This window comes from Gekko japonicus, unplaced genomic scaffold (assembly GCF_001447785.1).
Source record: "Gekko japonicus isolate JY-2015 unplaced genomic scaffold, Gekko_japonicus_V1.1 scaffold201, whole genome shotgun sequence".
Taxonomy (NCBI): Eukaryota; Metazoa; Chordata; class Lepidosauria; order Squamata; family Gekkonidae; genus Gekko; species Gekko japonicus.
Window position 1 is genome coordinate 212,467 of NW_015162480.1, and position 17,868 is coordinate 230,334.

Below are 17,868 nucleotides of genomic sequence, written 5' to 3' on the forward strand. Positions count from 1 at the left end.
CCTGCCGCGCCCACCTGAGCACCGGCAGGCAACCAGTGCCAGGGGCAGAAGAGCTCTCGTCTCCAGTGGGCAGCGGGCACCCCAGCCTGCAGGCATCGTCGTAACAGCATCATGTGTGTTGTTGACTTGGTGAGTGGATGCAGAGGATGACGCCTCCAATTTCCTTGGAGTGGAGGCGCCCTGGGGTCCCTCGGGCCCCCGACAGATGGGCCGCATGTGTGTGGGTGACAACAGGACTGCACAGTACAGAGATGTGGAGGGCTGCAATGCAGAACAGGAAAGGTCCCGGGTTCAGTCCCTGGCATCACCAGCAGAAGGATCTCAGGTAACAAGCTCTGGAATGGGCCGTCTCTTCCTGAGAGCAGGGAAGCCAGTGCCAGGCAGAATAATCAACACTGAACTAGACGGTCCGAACAGTCTGAGTCTAGGGATGAAATCCTAAGCAGACTTAACGAGGGAGTAAGTCCCTATTCAGGGGGCCGCGGTAGCTCAGAGGCTAAGACGCTGAGCTGCAGGCTGGAAGGTCTGTAGTTTGGCAGTTTGAGACCCGAGCACCGCGTGACGGAGTGAGCTTCCGTCTCTGGCCCCAGCTCCTGCCAACCTAGCAGTTCGAAAACAAGACATTGCAAGTAGATAAACAGGTACCGCTTCGGTGGGAAGGTAACAGCGTTCCGTGCGCCTGCGTTTAGTCATGCCGGCCACATGACCACAGAAACGTCTTCGAATAGCGCTGGCTCTTTGGCTTGGAAATAGAGATGAGCACTGCCCCCTGGAGTCAGATTCAACTGGCTTTCAAGCCCCTATTCAGTTCAACAGGATGTACTTCTGAGTGTACAGGCTTAGGAGGACCGCACAGGAAGTAAGGTATGAAATGATTATGTATTGTGGGTCTGTGCACGTCACACACTACAGCCTTCTGCTGTTGATTAATTTCAAGAACAACCAGAGCCAGATATTCTTGAGATGATTAGCTGTTTCCCTGGAGGAATGTTCCTGGCTCATTATAGGTTTTTTTTTTCATATATAGAAACATTAGCATAAGTTTAACTTTTTTGCTTTTAATATAGAAAACCACCCACCGTCATTTGGGTAGGATGATTTAGTACTCGGTCACTTCGACTGAATGTTTTTCTTGATGTCTCAAGAAAATAGAACTGATCACACGACGCAGTTTGAGACAGAGCTTTTCATAAATAAATATCAATATTCGATCAGCTAGCTAGACGTAAAATAGTCTTGCATCCTGAAAGGCAGCTAAGGCAATACACAGTCTCCCCCGCTTCCCCAACAGACAGAGAAACACACACACAAACACAATTTAACAGCTTAAACAGTAAAAATCAAGACATGGATGACTGCTAGTAAAACAGCACGGGAGAGAGAGAGAGAGAGAGAGAGAGAGAGAGAGAGAGAGAGAGAGAGGAATTACAGTAAGAAGAAAGTTTCCATTCTGTATACATTATATCCACTGAAGTAGTCATTTCCAGTCTCCAGGTGGTACACCCCACCAAAGTTCACTGTGAAAAAATGAATTCTATTACAGTTACAGCCCACAAATTTGCTTCTTCTTTTGTTCCTTTATTTTACGTCATGCAATGCTACTGCTTCATGCCAAAGGGAAACACGAGATTAACTGAGAGTAGGAGGCGAAGAGCATGGGCTCCATGTATAAAAAAGCGACCTGGGGGAAACGGAATACTTACCTAGGAAATCCGTCATTGTTTGGTGTTTGGAGGTTGTTTGGAAGCAGCAGCAGCAGCATTGCATGACATAAAATAAAGGAACAAAAGAAGAAGCAAGTTTGTGGACTGTAACTGTAATAGAATCAATTTTTTTCACAGTGAACTTTGGTGGGGTGTACCCTTTGGTTAATCACTGTCGTCCATTTGTGGCTTGAAGTCTCCAGGTGGTGGCTGGAGATCTTCCAGAATTACAACTGGTCCCCAGGTTATGGAGATCAGTTCCCTTGGAGAAACAGCTGCATTGGAAACTGAACAGCTGCATCGGAAACAGTGGGCATTATACTCCACTGAGGTCCCTCCCCTCCCAAACCCCACCCTCCCCAGGTTCCACACCCAAAATATCCAAGTATTTCCCAACCCAGAGCTGGCAACCCTATCCAATGCATTCTCTGGGCAATCTGCTCCAAAGCTATGGTTCCCTCCACTGGAAATACCCTGCCCCAAGTCTCCTTCATGTAGGGAAGAACGCAGAACAAGAGCTCCCCAGTTCACCATACAGGATCTTATGGGTCACTCCCATTTGCAAACGGCACTTGTCTTCTGAGTTTCTCTACACTGATAGACTTCTTTTAGAAGAAGACGACAATGACATTGGATTTATACCCCACCGTTCACTTGGAGTCTCAGAGCAGCTTATAAACTCCTTTTCCTTCCCCTCCCCACAACAGACACCCTGTGAGGTAGGTGGAGCTGAGAGAGCCAGTTTGGTGTAGTGGTTAAGGGCGCGGACTCTAATCTGGGAGAACCGGGTTTGATTCCCCACTCCTCCATTTGCACCTGGCTAGATGACCTTGGCCAAGCCATAGTTCTGATAAGAGCTGTCCTTGAAACAAAGAGCAGTTCTTAAAGAGCTCTCTCAGCCCCACCTACCTCACAGGGTGTCTGTTGTGGGGAGGGGAAGGGAAAGGAGTTTGTAAGCCACTCTGAGACACCTTTGGGTAGTGAAGGGCGGGGTATAAATCCAATCTCTTCTTCTTCTTCCAGAACTGTCCATAAGAGAACAGCTCTGACAGAACTTGTGACTGACCCAAGGTCATCCAGCAGCTGCAAGTGGAAGGGTGGGGAATCAAACCCAGTTCTCCCTGATTAGAATCCACACACTTAACCATTACACCAAACTGGAATCTTGATAACATTTTGATTGTTATCTGGTTTAGCATTTGTTGCACCATCATCAATAACTGTTATAAATGGTGTACCTTTTAGAAATAGAGTAAGTTGGAACAAAATATTATATGTATATATATGAGAGAGCGAGGACGAGAGAATAAGTCCCTTTTGTTCTTTGAAACCCTGTTATTCCTGGAAATGTACCTGCTTCACTTGGGAGTGGGGCAGGGTCCGAGCACCTGTTAAATAGTTACAAGATGCCTGAAATTTTTTTTACAATCCTGATTGTGCATTTAAAAATGTAACATTACAGCCTACAAAAATCCAGCATATTCACAGTAAAAATTTCACTGGCATCTATGGAGCTTTAAAATAAAACGGAGCTGCAATCTTACGTGAATTAAGCGGGATTGTCTCTGAGTAAATGGGTAGTGTTGGACTGCACACGATTTAGAAATCTTATTCGCATGGGCCTGACGGATTCTCATAACAAGCCTGTGACGCAGGTCATTTTTTACCTCTGCCGCACATCAACAAAGCGAATGAAGGCCAGCATACAGGGGTGTCGTCCTGTTTTAGGTTCACAACAACCTGGCAAGGTAGGTTGAGGCAAGGGACTTGCAGTGAAGCATCACAAAAAGTGGGGATTTGATCCTGACTGTTGAAGGCGAAGACTCTCTGGGTGGTTTTCAGACTTTGCAGCTGGGAACTTTGGGCTTCCTCGGAAGCTTCTAGTAGGTGATGAAAAGATTAGTAATGGTGGATGAGCTTCCTTGAGCAAGATCTTGCCCTCTGTTTCTGATGTACAATGTACAGCCATAGAGGAGACCAGAGCATATGCATTTTCAGCTCACCATTGGCAGGGGTCTTTCTCTGGTCACACCACCCAAGTGAATGCTGAGGACAAAAAGAAGGGTGCTAAAAAATACCACAGGGGATTGACTTAGTCTGGAGGTGTCTGGCCTGTCCTCCACCCTCACTAGGGTTGCCAGCGTTGTGTCAGGAAATTCCTGAAGATTTGGGGGGTAGACCCCGGGGTGGGGAGAGTTTGGAGAGAGGAGGGACCTCAGCTGGGCATAATGCCATAGAGTCCAATGTGTGCTGGAAGTGATGTCATTACCTCAGCAACATCTGGCAACTCTCTGGTATTTGGTATAGTGGTTAATTTAGCGGACTCTGATCTGTGAGAACTGAGTTTGATCCCCCACTCCTCCACTTGCACCTGGCTGGATGACCTTGGGCAAGCCGTAGTTCTGATAAGAGCTGTTCTTGAAAAAGAACAGTTTCTGTCAAGAGCTCTCTCAGCCCCACCTACCTCACAGGGTGTCTGTTGTGGGGAGGGGAACGGAAAGGAGTTTGTAAGCCACTCTACCGCTCCCTTGGGTAGTGAAGGGTGGGGTATAAATCCAGCCTCTTCTCTTCTCTTTTGTAGAAGCCATTTTTACTATAGAGTTTTTGCCCAAATGCCAGAGTGTCACCGGGACATCCCAGCACAATGACATTGCCGCATAGCCAGTGACATAGCCTGGGCTTTCCTCCTGCTCCTGGAAAATCCCCCCATCCCCTGCCAGTTGCCAGGAGGGACCTGTCAACCCTAAGGGGAACTCAGCTCTGTCACCTGGAGATCAGTTGTAATTCCAGGAGATCTCCAGGCTCCACCTGGAGGCTGGCAACCCTAGCCCAAACTGCCACTGTCAGCCCATGAGATGATGATTGCACTTTGCTTGAGGCGGGTCTGCACAATGTTTTGAACTGGCCCTGGGAGATGGCCAGGTCATAAGAACATAAGAACATAAGAGACGCCAATGTTGGATCAGGCCAAAGGCCCATCCAGTCCAACACTCTGTGTCTCACAGTGGCCATAAATACCAGGTGCCATCAGGAGGTCCACCAGTGGGGCCAGGACATTAGAAGCCCTCCCACTGTTGACCCCCCCCCCCCCAAGCACCAAGAAGACAGAGCATCACTTGCCCCAGAGCCCCTATCTATACCTTGTGGCTAATAGCCACTGATGGACCTCTTCTCCATATGCCTATCTAATTCCCTTTTGAAGCCGTCCATGCTTGTAGCCACCACCACCTCCTGTGGCAGTGAATTCCATGTGTGAATCTCTCTTTGGGTGAAGAAGGACTTCCTTTTATCCGTTCTAACCCGACCGCTCTGCAGTTTCATGGAGTGCCCACGAGTTCTTGTATTGTGAGAAAGGGAGAAAAGTACCTCTTTCTCTACCTGCTCTTTCCCATGCATAATCTTATAAACCTCGATCATGTCACCCCTCAGTCGTCGTTTCTCCAAGCTAAAGAGCCCCAAGCATTTTAACCTTTCCTCATAGGTCTGACAGACTTCACTGCTTCCCCCCATTGTCTGAGGTACCATTCTCCTGAATCTGCTTCAGTATTCAGCCTTTCCTCAGAAGACAAATCTGTGGTGGAAAGAGGGCCGAGAACACTGGACTGGACCTGTTGAGGTATTGAAGCAGGTCTCGGCCTACGTAATCTACGGATGGGGAAATCACAGGCCGCTCTGAGCACTTTCAGGAGACCAAATGTAAGGATGTTTTCCCAAGTGACTAAAACAAGTCTCTTGGGAATGGTTTTTTTGTGTGTGTAATAAAGCACAGACATACACAGAATGTCAATTTGATTTAAATTTGCCTGTCTGTTTAAATCAAATTTACATTCTATGTCTTTCCCCCCAAAAGGTTCTTTCCTCCCAGCACTTTAACCTCACAACAATCTTCTGAGGTTGGTTGAGAGAAAGAACGTAGCCCCCGAACTACCTAATGAGCTTCACGGCGGAATAGAATTTGCACTAGGGTTGCCAACCTCCAGGTGGGGGCTGGAGACCTCCCGCTATGACAACTGATATCCTGGCAACAGAAATCAGCTCCCCTGGAGAAAATGGTGGGTTCTATGGCATTATACCCCATTGAAGTCCCCTCCCCAAACCTCGCCCTTTTCAGGTTCCACCCCCCAAATCTCCAGGTATTTCCCAACCTGGAGACGGCAACCTTAAGTGAACCCCAGCTCTAACTGAGACTCTTTAACAACTACACCCAATTGGCTTCTGTTCTGGCCAGATGCACGGAATGCTATAAGTACACAGTGGGTAGGATGCCAACCACGGGGTTGAATCTATGTGTGCCTTTCTGTTCACAAAACAGCCTACCTGTGGGGTTGCTAAACTCCAGGTAGCAGCTGGAGATCTCCTGGGATTCATCTGGAGAAAGTGGCCACTTTGGAAGGTAGACTGTATGGCATTATATACCCCACTGAAGTTCCTCCCCTCTCCAAACTCTGATCTTCTCAGGCTCCACTTCCAATATCTCCAGGTACTTCCCAGTACCAGTAGGATTTATTGTGTTAGCCATAGGCCATAACAAAGTTACAGGGCATTCAAATACAGCAGTAAAATAATATAATAAAATACATAAAGGAATAAAATCTAAAATCACATACATAAGATGTTAAATTATACAGTAGAATGGGAGTGGCCACAAGGGCAAAGAGTCTATAGGATACGAACTCATCGGAATCTGATAACAGAAACACAGAGGAATTTCACATTACCCTTTTTAACCGGTTTTGAAGCCGTTTTTGATCCGTCATGGAGTAAAACGGTATAGGGCTGCCATTTCAAACATGGCTTTCCCCTTCCGGTAAAGAGCTGGATCTGAAGCGGTTTGCCATTTCAGACTGCACCGCTTTTTCCCCACCGTTTTTCGCCCCTGCGGGCGATCTCCGGCTTTTTTTTTTAACATTCGCTTTAGAGCGCTATAGCGCTATAGCACTATAACAAAACACTCCAGGCATTCCAATGGGGTTGATATAATGCTGTTGTGTTATAGCGCTATAGCACTATAAAGCAAACGTTAAAAAAAGCCAGCGATCACCTGCGTGGGCGAAAAACGGTGGGAAAAAGCGCATCGGAACTGGGAGAGGAAACTGAAGACTACTTGGAAGCAGTTGACAGGTAAAATGCTTCAGCCGTTTCCTAAATGGGACAGAAGCGTTTGTGTCTGAAATTGCAAATATATTCCGGTAGGGATCCGGTTCTAAAATGGTTCTGTCTGAAATGACAGACCAGAAACCGTTTGGAAACCGTTCCTCTTCTGGATTATATCGTCTGTCTGAAATTCCTCACAGTCTTCTCATTTTCAGAATACGCATTTATGGTAAATAAAATTCCTGTCAAGAATTTGTCTCTGGATGAGTTGAACAATGGGCAAGCTAAGATACAGTGGGGGAGGTTCTCAATGGCAAAGGTACTTCTCATCCTCCCTATGAGTAGAAGATTACTCTCCATGAGTGAAAGGAATCTTCCTTGAAGCATATCTTTGGATGCAACCCAATATGGCGTGGATCCAAACCCATTTGTTTACTGATGTAATTAAACAACCTTAGTGAGGGTGACCTAACTCCAAAGTAAATAACGCAAGTGTGGTGATTTGTTTTGAGCCCTAAATAAATATTTAAGGTCAAGTAAAACATTGAACTTCAAGAATGCTCTTAGGAGCAGTGTTCCCTCTAAGCTGAGTTAGTATGAGCTAGCTCACAGTTTTTTAGCCTTTCACACATTTTTGTCTCGGCTCAGGAAGGATGGCTCCAGAGCAAACTAATTTATGCAGTAGACAAATCGCTTGCTCACAACTTTAATGCCAGTAGCCCACACAGTAGAACCGTTGCTCACAAGACTCCAAAGCTTAGATGGAGCATTGCTTAGGAGAAAAATTTTACTTTCCATTTACCTTTGGGGGCTTACCCATAAAGGAACGTGTCATGCATCGGTTTGCCAGCCTCGGGGGTGGGTGGGTGAGGGGGTGGAGAAGATCTCCTAGAATTACGACTGATCTCCGGACTACAGAGATCAGTTCCCTTGGAGGAAGTGGCGGCTTTGAAGGGTGGACTCTATGGCATTATACCCGTTGGGGGCCCTCCTCGGGCTCCACTCCCAAATCTCCAGGAATTTCCCAGCCTGGAGTTGGCAACACACACACACCAGTTTTTGGGGGAGGGATTGCCTAAAAGATTTAAACCTGCCCAGGTTCCTGAGCTCCCTAATTGAGTTCAAACCTGATCTTTTTAAAGGCAACCCCTTTTCAGGCAATTTTTATCTCACGTCCCCCCCCCCCCCCCCCCACAACCCCAGCCCCACCAAAAAACCCCACCACCCTTAGCCCATAAACCTAAATCCGTTCTCATTACCCAGTCGATGGGATAAAATTAGTACTGTTTTTCCAACCGTTTGGAGGCAGCTTTTCTAAAAATCCACCCCAGTTTTGGAAGCCCTCCCACATTTTTTACAGATGACTAGTAAATATTTCAGGCTTTTCAAACTTTTTCATGACCCAGGGATTAAAGATAATTCAGCGTTAATTAAGCCTGGGTTTGGGGGTTTTTTTAAAAAAATCCTCCGTCTTACAATTATGGAAAAAGAAAGGGGGGAAAAAACTTTCTTCTTTGCAGTGGGAACTAAAGGAACCGAGTACAGAGAAGAGAAGCATTTATAGTGCACGTTCAATGCAACTCACAAACAGCCCAATCCAGGGATAGTTAAGCATTTTAAGACCCTCTCACTAACAGTATTTCTTATTATTTCCCTCCACAGTAGGATCTAGCTCCAGAAAGGAGCTAAATAATTGCTTGAATTTCTTTTCCATTTTTCTGAAGGACGTGCTCGCTGTTTTGAACATGTTTTTCAGCAATCAGCCATGCCTTCTGAGCAAATTTGGGCCATCATTCCACCGTGAAACGCATGGAGACACCACGGCAAAGGTAAAGGGCAGCAGAAAAAGAGCAAGTGTTTAGCAGCACCTTAAAGGCTAACAAAATTCATGGCAGGGGATGAGCTTCCGTGAGTCACTTCTTCAGAAACTTCAAGGCTGATTGATTTCCATTATGTACCGCTAAATGTGGTGCCTTCCACGGAGACAGATCAAGATGGGTAGCCGTGTTAGTCTGTCTGTAGCAGTAGAAAAGAGCAAGAGTCCAGGAGCACCTTAAAGACTAACAAATTTCGTGGCAGGGTTGTGAGCTTTCGTTAGTCACTGCTCACTTCTTCAGATACAGTTGAAGGTCACGGGCATATCTATATTACAAACGTACCTACCAAGCCTGTAGCCAAGATTTTTTCAGTTGGGGGGCATTTCAATTTCTTAGGGGGCACTGGCTAATCAAATTAAAGGAATACCCGGCTCCTTCCCTTCTCGGGGGCCCTGGGCTGGATGGCAAGTCATGGGGCCTTGCCAGTAAGTCAGGGGGCCTAGCCCCGAGATGCCCCACTCCAGCTACGGGCCTGGTACCGTACCTACCACTTTAACTGTCATGGTTTCCTTCAAAGAATTCTGGGGTTTGTAGTTTGTTGAGGCTGCTGAGTAATTTTTATTAAATGTCTATAGCTTCCTCACACAGCTACAGTTCCCAGGGTTGCAGAAGGAAAAGGCACGGCATGAATGGGGCTAAGTGTTAGCACAGATCTATCTGTCTGTCTGTCTAGATTTTTAAACTGCCCTCCCCTATACAATAGGGCTCAGGGCAGTGTACATCAGAGAGAACCATTTACAAAGTGCACAATTAAAAAAATCCCATAAATTACATTTACAGTTTAAAACAACATTAGCTTGTAAGATAAGCACGAGTTTTGCTCGATTGGTCACAAAAGATGGGGCAGCATTATGGTTAAAAAAAAAAAATACAGGGAGAAGGGTGAACCTCAAGCTGATGCCAAATAAAACCCAGAGCCTCGTGTGCGCTCCAATGATGACGCACGGAGCTCCTCTACACATATATTCCATGGAGAAAATGGCACATAAGGATGTAAGATGCATTTTTGCTCCTCTGAAACAAAAAGGGGCAGCCCAATTATGCAGGACCTTTGTTTAGACCCACTGTGCGGTGTTGCTGTCTCTCACTCTAGACACGGACCTGTATGTCTCCCAAATGCAGTGGGAGAGAATATAGACAATGCTCTTTCTAAATGTTTGCTCCCTGGTTCTTCCACCTGCCCCCCTGCCCTTTTCACGGACAAAATGAAGGAGGAGGAGGAGGAGATTGGATTTATACCCCGCCCTTCACTCAGAGTCTCAGGGTGGCTTACAAACTCCTTTCCCTTCCCCTCCCCACAACAGACACCCTGTGAGGTGGGTAGGGCTGAGAGAACTCTGACAGAAACGGCTCTTTTTCAAGGACAGCTCTGACAGAATCAAACCCCGTTCTCCTAGATTTGAGTTTGCGCACTTAACCACGACACCAAACTCTTGAAAGCTCATGCCCCGAAAACCTTGTTCATCTCTAAGGTGCTCCTGGACTCGAATCTGGCTCTTCTACGGCAGCGCAGCACGACTACCCGCTGAAACTACCTTTTCACTTGTTATAGTCTTCAGGTGTGCCACAGACCACATTATTATTATTATCATCATCATCTACATTTCTTCCCAATGGGAGCCTAAAGCCGCTTACGTGGCTCTCCTCTCCTCCATTTTATTTTATGGAGAAGAAGGGGTTGGACTGGTAAGCCGGTGGGGAGAGAAAGGGCAGCTCACTCTCGCTGCTTTGAGGGGGTCTTTGGGGCCTGGGAGAGAAGTGCCCCCCCATCCTCATGTCCTCAGTATATCACCCCTCTACCTCATCCTGCTTCTGAACTTATGAGTTTTAAGCAGATTAAAGGTAAAGGTAAAGGTTCCCTTGCTCGAAAGCCAGTCGAATCCGACTCTAGGGTTGCGGTGCTCATCTCCGTTTCCAAGCCGAAGAACCAGCGCTGTCCGAAGACGTTTCCATGGTCATGTGGCCGGCATGACTAAACACCAAGGTGCACGGAACGCTGTTACCTTCCCACCGAAGTGGCACCTATTTATCTACTTGCAATTTCTTGCTTTCGAACTGCAGATTACTACGGTATTAAAAAAAAGGTAGACCCGATTTGAACGGCTGCAAAAACCTATCACAGATGCACAAAATTTCGCACCCAAAAGAGTGACAGGGCTGCTATTATCTTCTAATAAAAAAGGTGACGTCTCCATATGATCTATATCTTGGAGCAAAGGAAGAATTTAAAACGTTTCTAGGCTCAGAAAAACGCTTGCATCCAAAGGTCACGTGATACTGTGTCTGCACGGCCTGCAGTATATCAGTGTGTCCCTGACTGCTGATCAGGGCATCAGGAATGACTGGTAACAGAATTCCAGGCATCAGTAACTAGTCATGTCTCCGGAAGACCAACGCAGCAGACTGGCTTGTTCTAATTAACAGACAAGTCCCTGAAGAAACCTGCCTATCAGAGGGGAACATTGGAATGGAAGTGTGGTGTCGTGGTTAGAGTATCGGGCTAGAATCCAGGACACCAAGGATCAAATCTCTGCTCTACCACAGACGCTCGATCGGTGATCTTTAGTCAGCCTAGCCTACTTCACAGGGTTGTTGTGAGGAAGGGAGAACCATTTATGCTGCCTGAAAATCCTTGCAGGATGATTGGGGAAAAAATGAACCAGATAGACAGACATCTAAGAATGAATGGATGAGCTGTTCCCTCCACCGTCACTCCCAATCCCGCATCCATATCACTGGCTGATCATATTTTTTTACATAGTGTATGACTTGTACTAGAAGAAGAAGAAGAAGAAGAAGAGATCGGATTTATCCCCCGCCCTTCACTCAGAGTCTCAGAGCGGCTTACAACCTCCTTTCCCTCCCCCTCCCCCCAACAGACACCCTGTGAGGTCGGTGGGGCTGAGAGAGCTCTGACAGGAACTGCTCTTTTTTCAAGAACAGCTCTGACAGAACTATGGCTTGCCCAAGGGCATCCAGCAGCTGCAAGTGGAGGAGCGGGGAATCAAACCCAGTTCTCCCAGATCAGAGTCTGTGCACTTAACCACGACACCAAACTGTACTTAAACAACTACACAGGCCCAATCTCCTTGGTATGCCTACCAAAGGCAGAAACCCCATCGACTTAAAATAAAGGGACTGACTTGTAACATTGCTATAGTTATGCAAGATAAAACCGACAATTCTCGAGATTCGTTTTTGCAATGGAATCCTGAATATACTCAAGAGGTATATACACAAGAGCTATATATTCTCGAGAGGTATATATACCCTTGAATGTACTGAAGAGGTAAGAAAAGTGGAAGGCAGTAAGAAAAGAGGGAGACCCGGCATGAGATGGAGTGACTCCATCAAGGAAGCCACGGCCTTCATTTTGCAAGATCTGTGTGACAACGTTTTGGAGGTTGTTAATTCACAGAGTCACCATAAATCGGAAGCAACTTGATGGCACATAATACACATACTCAAGAGCCAATTTTGAATTTTTTTCTGTGGATCTTTCCCTCCCCTGCCCCCAATATCCCACATTGTACCTTTGCCTCAATGACTAGATTCATCTTGCAGTGTGCTGATCTACACAATCAGGTATATAATGAATCACTGCCTTGATATGGCGAGGGGGCTTGTGTGGTTCGATGAGGCTGTGGGCTATGCCGTGGAGGACCACCGAGGACGGACAGGCCACAGCAGAGAACTCAGACCAAGCGTGATCCCCTGGAGAAGGAAATGGCAACCCACTCCAGTATTTTTGCCAAGAAAACCCCATGGACAGTAACGAAAGGCTAAAAGATAGGACGCCGGAAGATGAGCCCCTCAGGTCGGAAGGTGTCCAACATGCTACTGGGGAAGAGCAGAGGGCAAGTACAAGTAACCCCAGAAAGAGTGAAGCGGCTGGGCCAAAGCCGAAAGGACACTCAGCTGGGGATGTGTCTGATGGTGAAAGGAAAGTCCGATGCTGCAAAGAACAATACTACATAGGAATCAAGCAAACTCCAGAGCAAGACGGAAGACAGGAGGAACTGGCATGATGGGGTCCATGGGGTCACAAAGAGTCAGACTGGACTGTGCGACTGAACAACAGACAGACAGACAGACAGACAGACAGACGAAGAAAGAGAATCAGGAGAATAACCAAGACAAAGAATGCTGGGAAACGCTTGCACAATCATCATAGAAAGGTTAGTACTTTCTTAGTGAAGCGCTAACTTTCACACTATGAGGTAGTCCACGGGTATTACCATCTCTTCCATCTCTCCCCCCCCCAGTTATAATCCATGTGAAAATCAAAGGAACCAAGACATGTCCTATATTTTTGGCTACATCTCTCGTTTGCCACATGTTTCCACTCTTCCACCTCAGACCTTTGAATCAGCAGGGACCTGCAATTAAGCACGCCAGTGTGTTGTAAATGGTGCTTGCACATATGTTCTATGTGCTGGGGGGGGGGGTGCTACGTGCAAGAGGAGCGTTAGCCAAAGGGGTCTGAAACCAAACGCTGATAATTAGAGAGAGATTACTGTGTGAAATGTTTTTTTTTTTTTTAAACAGATTAAGGGAAATCTCTTTACACATCATTTAGCATATGTGTGAGTCAGAAATTATCTCCTGGAGACGAAAAAACAGAAAAGAGGGAGAGCTCTTTAAACTGGATTAGCAAGACTGAGGCCTCCTAAGAAAGGAAAGCAGGAGTAGGAGAGGATTAAGGGACCAAGATTTTACTGGTGATGCTCGGTTGGGAGACAACCCCATGTTTCCTACCTGAACTCTCACTTCGGGCAGGTTGACTTTCATCGCCAGTTCCTCACGGCTGTACACGTCGGGATAGTGGGATTTCTCAAAGGCCCGCTCCAGTTCGTGCAGCTGGTAGGTGGTGAAGGTCGTACGGTTCCTCCGGTGCTTTTTCTTGGGCTGGTCTTCATCGGAAAGTTTCCCGTCACTGTTGTTACAGGCGGGCAGTTCTGGGCTCAGGCACTCTTCGGAGCGTTTTGGACAGTAGGGATCTGAGGGCGAAGAAGAGAAAGGTAAAGGCCAGTCTGCCAATCAGTTATTCCAGATGATGAAGACTGAAGCTGATTTCTGCATCCCGATTCATCTAAGCCTGTTTGCGATTGCATTGATTCCTACAGGATTTGCTTCCAATCAAAAATGTAGTCCTCAATTGCCCAGTTCTTTGAATCAAAAAATGGTCCCATCTCTCCACTTCTCTCAAAGAGCCACTGTTGTGTAGGGGTTAGAGTGCCACAGAAGGATCGGGGAGGCCCAAATTCAAATCTCAACTTGCCATTACCTTGACTGGGAGACCTGGGACTAGTCCCTATGTCTCAGCCTAACCTACCTCACAGGGTTGTTGTGATGACACAACAACAATGAACCCCCCCCCCCCGAGCTCGCTGGCAGGATTAAGGGAAAAAATGTGCTAAATAATAATCCTTTTTAAACAATTTGAGCTGCTTTTAGGATGATTTCATTAATTTTGTGTGTTGTTCTTTCCTTTCGGATTGCACATCGCTTTCAGGGTGTGGTGTTGTTTTTTTAAAGTAAAGGGAAAATAAAGACGCAACTGCCATAATAGCAGCATTAATACATGGACCTGCCGCCTTCTTCCAACTCAGACCCTTGGCCTAGCAAGGTCAATATAGTCCGCTGTACTTGGACTGGCATCAGTCTTCCAGGGTCTCAGGCAGAGGCCTTTTGCATCACCTGCGACCTGGCTGAGCTCTTTAACTGGGGATGAGTGAGATTGAACCTGGGACCTTCCTGCAAGCAAAAGAGATGCTCTACCACTGAGTCACAGCTGCTCCCGAAACACAGTCATATAGCTGTAGATCCCCATTCTTCTCAATTCAATTGGCCTCTGCGCGATAATGACCCAATCCTGTGCGTGTTTACTTGGAAGCGAGTTCTATTGAATTCAGTAGAGCCCAAGTAAGAGTGCATAAGATTCCGGCCCTGCTGTCTGCCCTTTCGAAATCGAAGTGGAGGCCGATTCACCCAACTGCCCTACCCAGGTAGCCGCTCTCTCCCGCTCCCCTGAGTTGCACCAGGAACCCGGTCAACTTTCTTCACTGGCACAAATTCTAATTTTTGCCACTGGTCATCCCCACGTTGGAAAGACAGGCAGCCATGTGCAAAACCATGCAGTGACAAGCTGGATCAGACCGATGCAGCATTCTTGTTTCTAGCACTGGCTAGAAAGCTCTGGAAACTCAGAGGAAGAAGAGGAAGAAGAGGAAGAAGAAGAGGAGGGGGAGGAGGAGGAGGGGGAGATTGGATTTATACCCCACCCTTCACTACCCAAAGGTGTCTCAGAGTGGCTTACAAACTCCTTTCCCTTCCCCTCCCCACAACAGACACCCTGTGAGGTAGGTGGGGCTGAGAGAGCTCTTGACAGAAACTGCTCTTTTTTTCAAGAACAGCTCTTATCAGAGCTACAGCTTGCCCAAGGCCTTCCAGCCAGGTGCGAGTGGAGGAGTGGGGAATCAGACCCGGTTCTCCCAGATTAGAGTCCGCGCACTTAACCACTACACCAAACTGGTGTAGAATCGGGACAGAGTGGAGAGGTATATCGGGAGGCTGGGGAAAGCTCTTGGCCCTAGACAGAAACGGCTGTTTCGCACTGCCAGCTGGCTGCGCTTCCTTGTGAACTTCTGTCTCTAAAATCAAAGTGTTCTGGGTCAACATATTATGGGTTGGGGTACACATCTCCTTCACCTCAAAAGGTTTGGAGACCACAGGTTGAGAGGCTACAGACCCTCTTGGAAAAAAAATCCAAGTGCCTGCACGTTCTACAGTGGTCGAAAGATTTTCTGCCACTATCTATGCTTGATGTGCTGAGGCGCCAAAGATCTATTTAACCTGTTCTGGGAAAGAGCAGGGGAGTTAGCCCATAGAGGGAGAAAGAGGGGGATTTCCGCATTATTGGCAGGATGCTAAACACTAAATGGGGCTGAGACAGAAGAAGCGTGTGGGGGGGAGACGTGCCACAGTGGTGACCCACCAACTTCTTGCTACTCTCACCCGGTTGCCTGTTAATGGATCCCTCGGGGCAGTGAGTCCTTTCAATGGCCCTTGAAGGACCTGATTCTGCTGAGGATGGCCCTGTTCTACTTGGAAGCAAACACCACTGGTGTGGACAGTGCGGGCATTCAAGGAACAACCTGATGCGATATGTGCTTTCTTGGAAGTCGAGTGGGACTGACTCCCCAGGAAGCGCACACAGCTCTGCAGCCCTGGGGAGTCCCACACCACAGCTTGTGGCGCTGTAGTGTAGAGAAAGAAACATGGACAGCCTGCTAGCTTTCCTGTGGTCAGACCGCCTTGCCGTTTCTGTCGAAGTTACAATCCTTTACTCATTTGGGTGTCAAGAGCAGGTGTTTGGAAGGAACTCGGTGGGCCTCTGTAATTCGGACTCCGGCCACCTCCAAAGGACCCGGTTTGCGAATTCCCCCACCTTTATCTTTCCCTGGCGTTGAGCAAGATTCATGTCCAAGAGCACCTGAAAGACCCACGAGATTTCCATGGCATAAAGCTTTTGAGAGTCAAAGCCCCCTTCCTTACATGCTATTCCTACTGGTATCTGACGAAGTGAGTTTTGACCTTGGAAGTTTATACTCTGGAAATTTTGTGGAGCTTTTTGACTTTCAGAAATCTTGTGGGTCTTTCAGGGAGCTTTTTGACTCTCGGAAGCTTGTACCCTGGAACGAGTGTTCTCTCTAAGCTGAGTTAGTGTGAGCCGGCTCACAGTTTTTTAGCCTCCGGCTCACACATTTTTGTCTCGGCTCAGGAAGGGCGGCTCCAGAGCAAACTAATTTATGCAGTAGCCAAATTGCTCGCTCACAACTTTAATGCCAGCCGCTCACAAAGTAGAATTTCTGCTCACAAGACTCCACAGCTTAGAGGGAGTATTGCCTGGAACTTTCGTGGATCTTTAAGCAAGGTTTTTGACCCTCAAAAATCTTGTGGGAGCTTTTGGACTGTCAGAAATCTTGTGGGTCTCCAAGGGAGATTTCTGACTCCCAGACTTTCAGAAATCTTGTGGCTCTTTAAGGGAGATTTCTGAACCTGAGAAATCTTGTGGGTCTCCAAGGGAGATTTCTGAACTTGAGAAATCTTTTGGGTCTCCAGGGGAGATTTCTGACTCTCAGACTTTCAGAAGTCTTGTGGATCTTTAAGGTGCCGCTGGACTCCCATCTTGCTTTTCTGCCGTAGACCGACAGGGCTGCCCACCTGAAACTATTTCCCTGGAGCTGTTCTTCCTGACTGCTATTCTCACACCTTGCCATGGTGCCTGTTGTGGTCCGAAGAGCCTCATCCCTCCCTCCCCCAGTCCCCGTGGGCCTGGATGCCCACCATAGGTGTGTGTGGGACCAAGGTGACCAATGCACCCAGCCCCTCTCCCCCTGCGGATACCTCAGAGGGTCTCCAGCTGGGCAGGGTAGCCGGGATGTCGCCTCCTGGCCCGCTCCCCCGTTCTCTCCCCCCCTCACCTTCGAAGGCCTGGCCAGCGGGATCTCCCAGCTCGGGCCCCCCTCGGGGCTCGTCGGCCTGCATCTTGGGGAAGCAGTCGCGGGGGCTCCTCTTCTCCGCCTCCTCCACCGGCCTAGCGGCGCCGCCGGCCTCCTCCGGGGCTTGGAAGGCGCCCAGCAGCGGGTCCTCCTTGGTGAATCCCAGGATGGCCTCGATGCTGTGGAGCCGCGACGGGTTCCCCCCGGGGCTCCTGACCAAGTGTCCGGCGAGGGAGAAGCTGCCGTCGGTCATGTTCAGGAGGGAGTTCTGCTGCAGGTGCATGGAGGAGGCCTGGACGGGCGTCGGGGGAGCGGCGGCGGCGGCGGCGGCAGCAGCAGCAGGGGCCTCCAACCTACCTTCCCGGGCTCTCTCCCCGAGGGCAGGGCGCCTCTGCAAGCCCCGGAGCCTTCCGACGGCCGCAGGGAAGGATCTGGCGCAGCCCCGGCCGGCCGACGGCTCCCCCCACCCCCTTCGGCTGTCAGTGGGCGGCAGCAGCAGCAGCAGTCCTCCTCGACTCTGAGCTAAGCCGCGGCCGGGCCGTCTCCTTCCGAGAGACAAGCTGGATTGGCCTGGAAGAGCCGCGGATCAGCCGTCCAGCGCTGACCTCTCTCCCGGCACAGGAGGAGGCTCGGCCGCAGCGACGGCCTCCCTCGACGTGGCGGCGGCCGGTGTGCCTGGAGGGAGGGGTG

At 48.4% G+C, this 17,868-nt stretch overlaps 1 protein-coding gene across 1 annotated transcript in view; it reads right to left on the bottom strand.

Moving 5' to 3' along the window:
• Positions 1-17,461, bottom strand: part of RAX (retina and anterior neural fold homeobox) — an 18,975-nt gene extending 1,514 nt beyond the window's left edge. Inside the window, exons 1-2 of the mRNA XM_015405842.1 lie at positions 17,161-17,461; positions 13,433-13,674 (exon numbers count right to left, since the gene is read on the bottom strand). Of these exons, the coding sequence (XP_015261328.1) occupies positions 13,433-13,674; positions 17,161-17,461 (543 nt within the window). The remainder of the gene's footprint in view (positions 1-13,432; positions 13,675-17,160) is intronic.
• Positions 17,462-17,868: the final 407 nt, after the last annotated feature.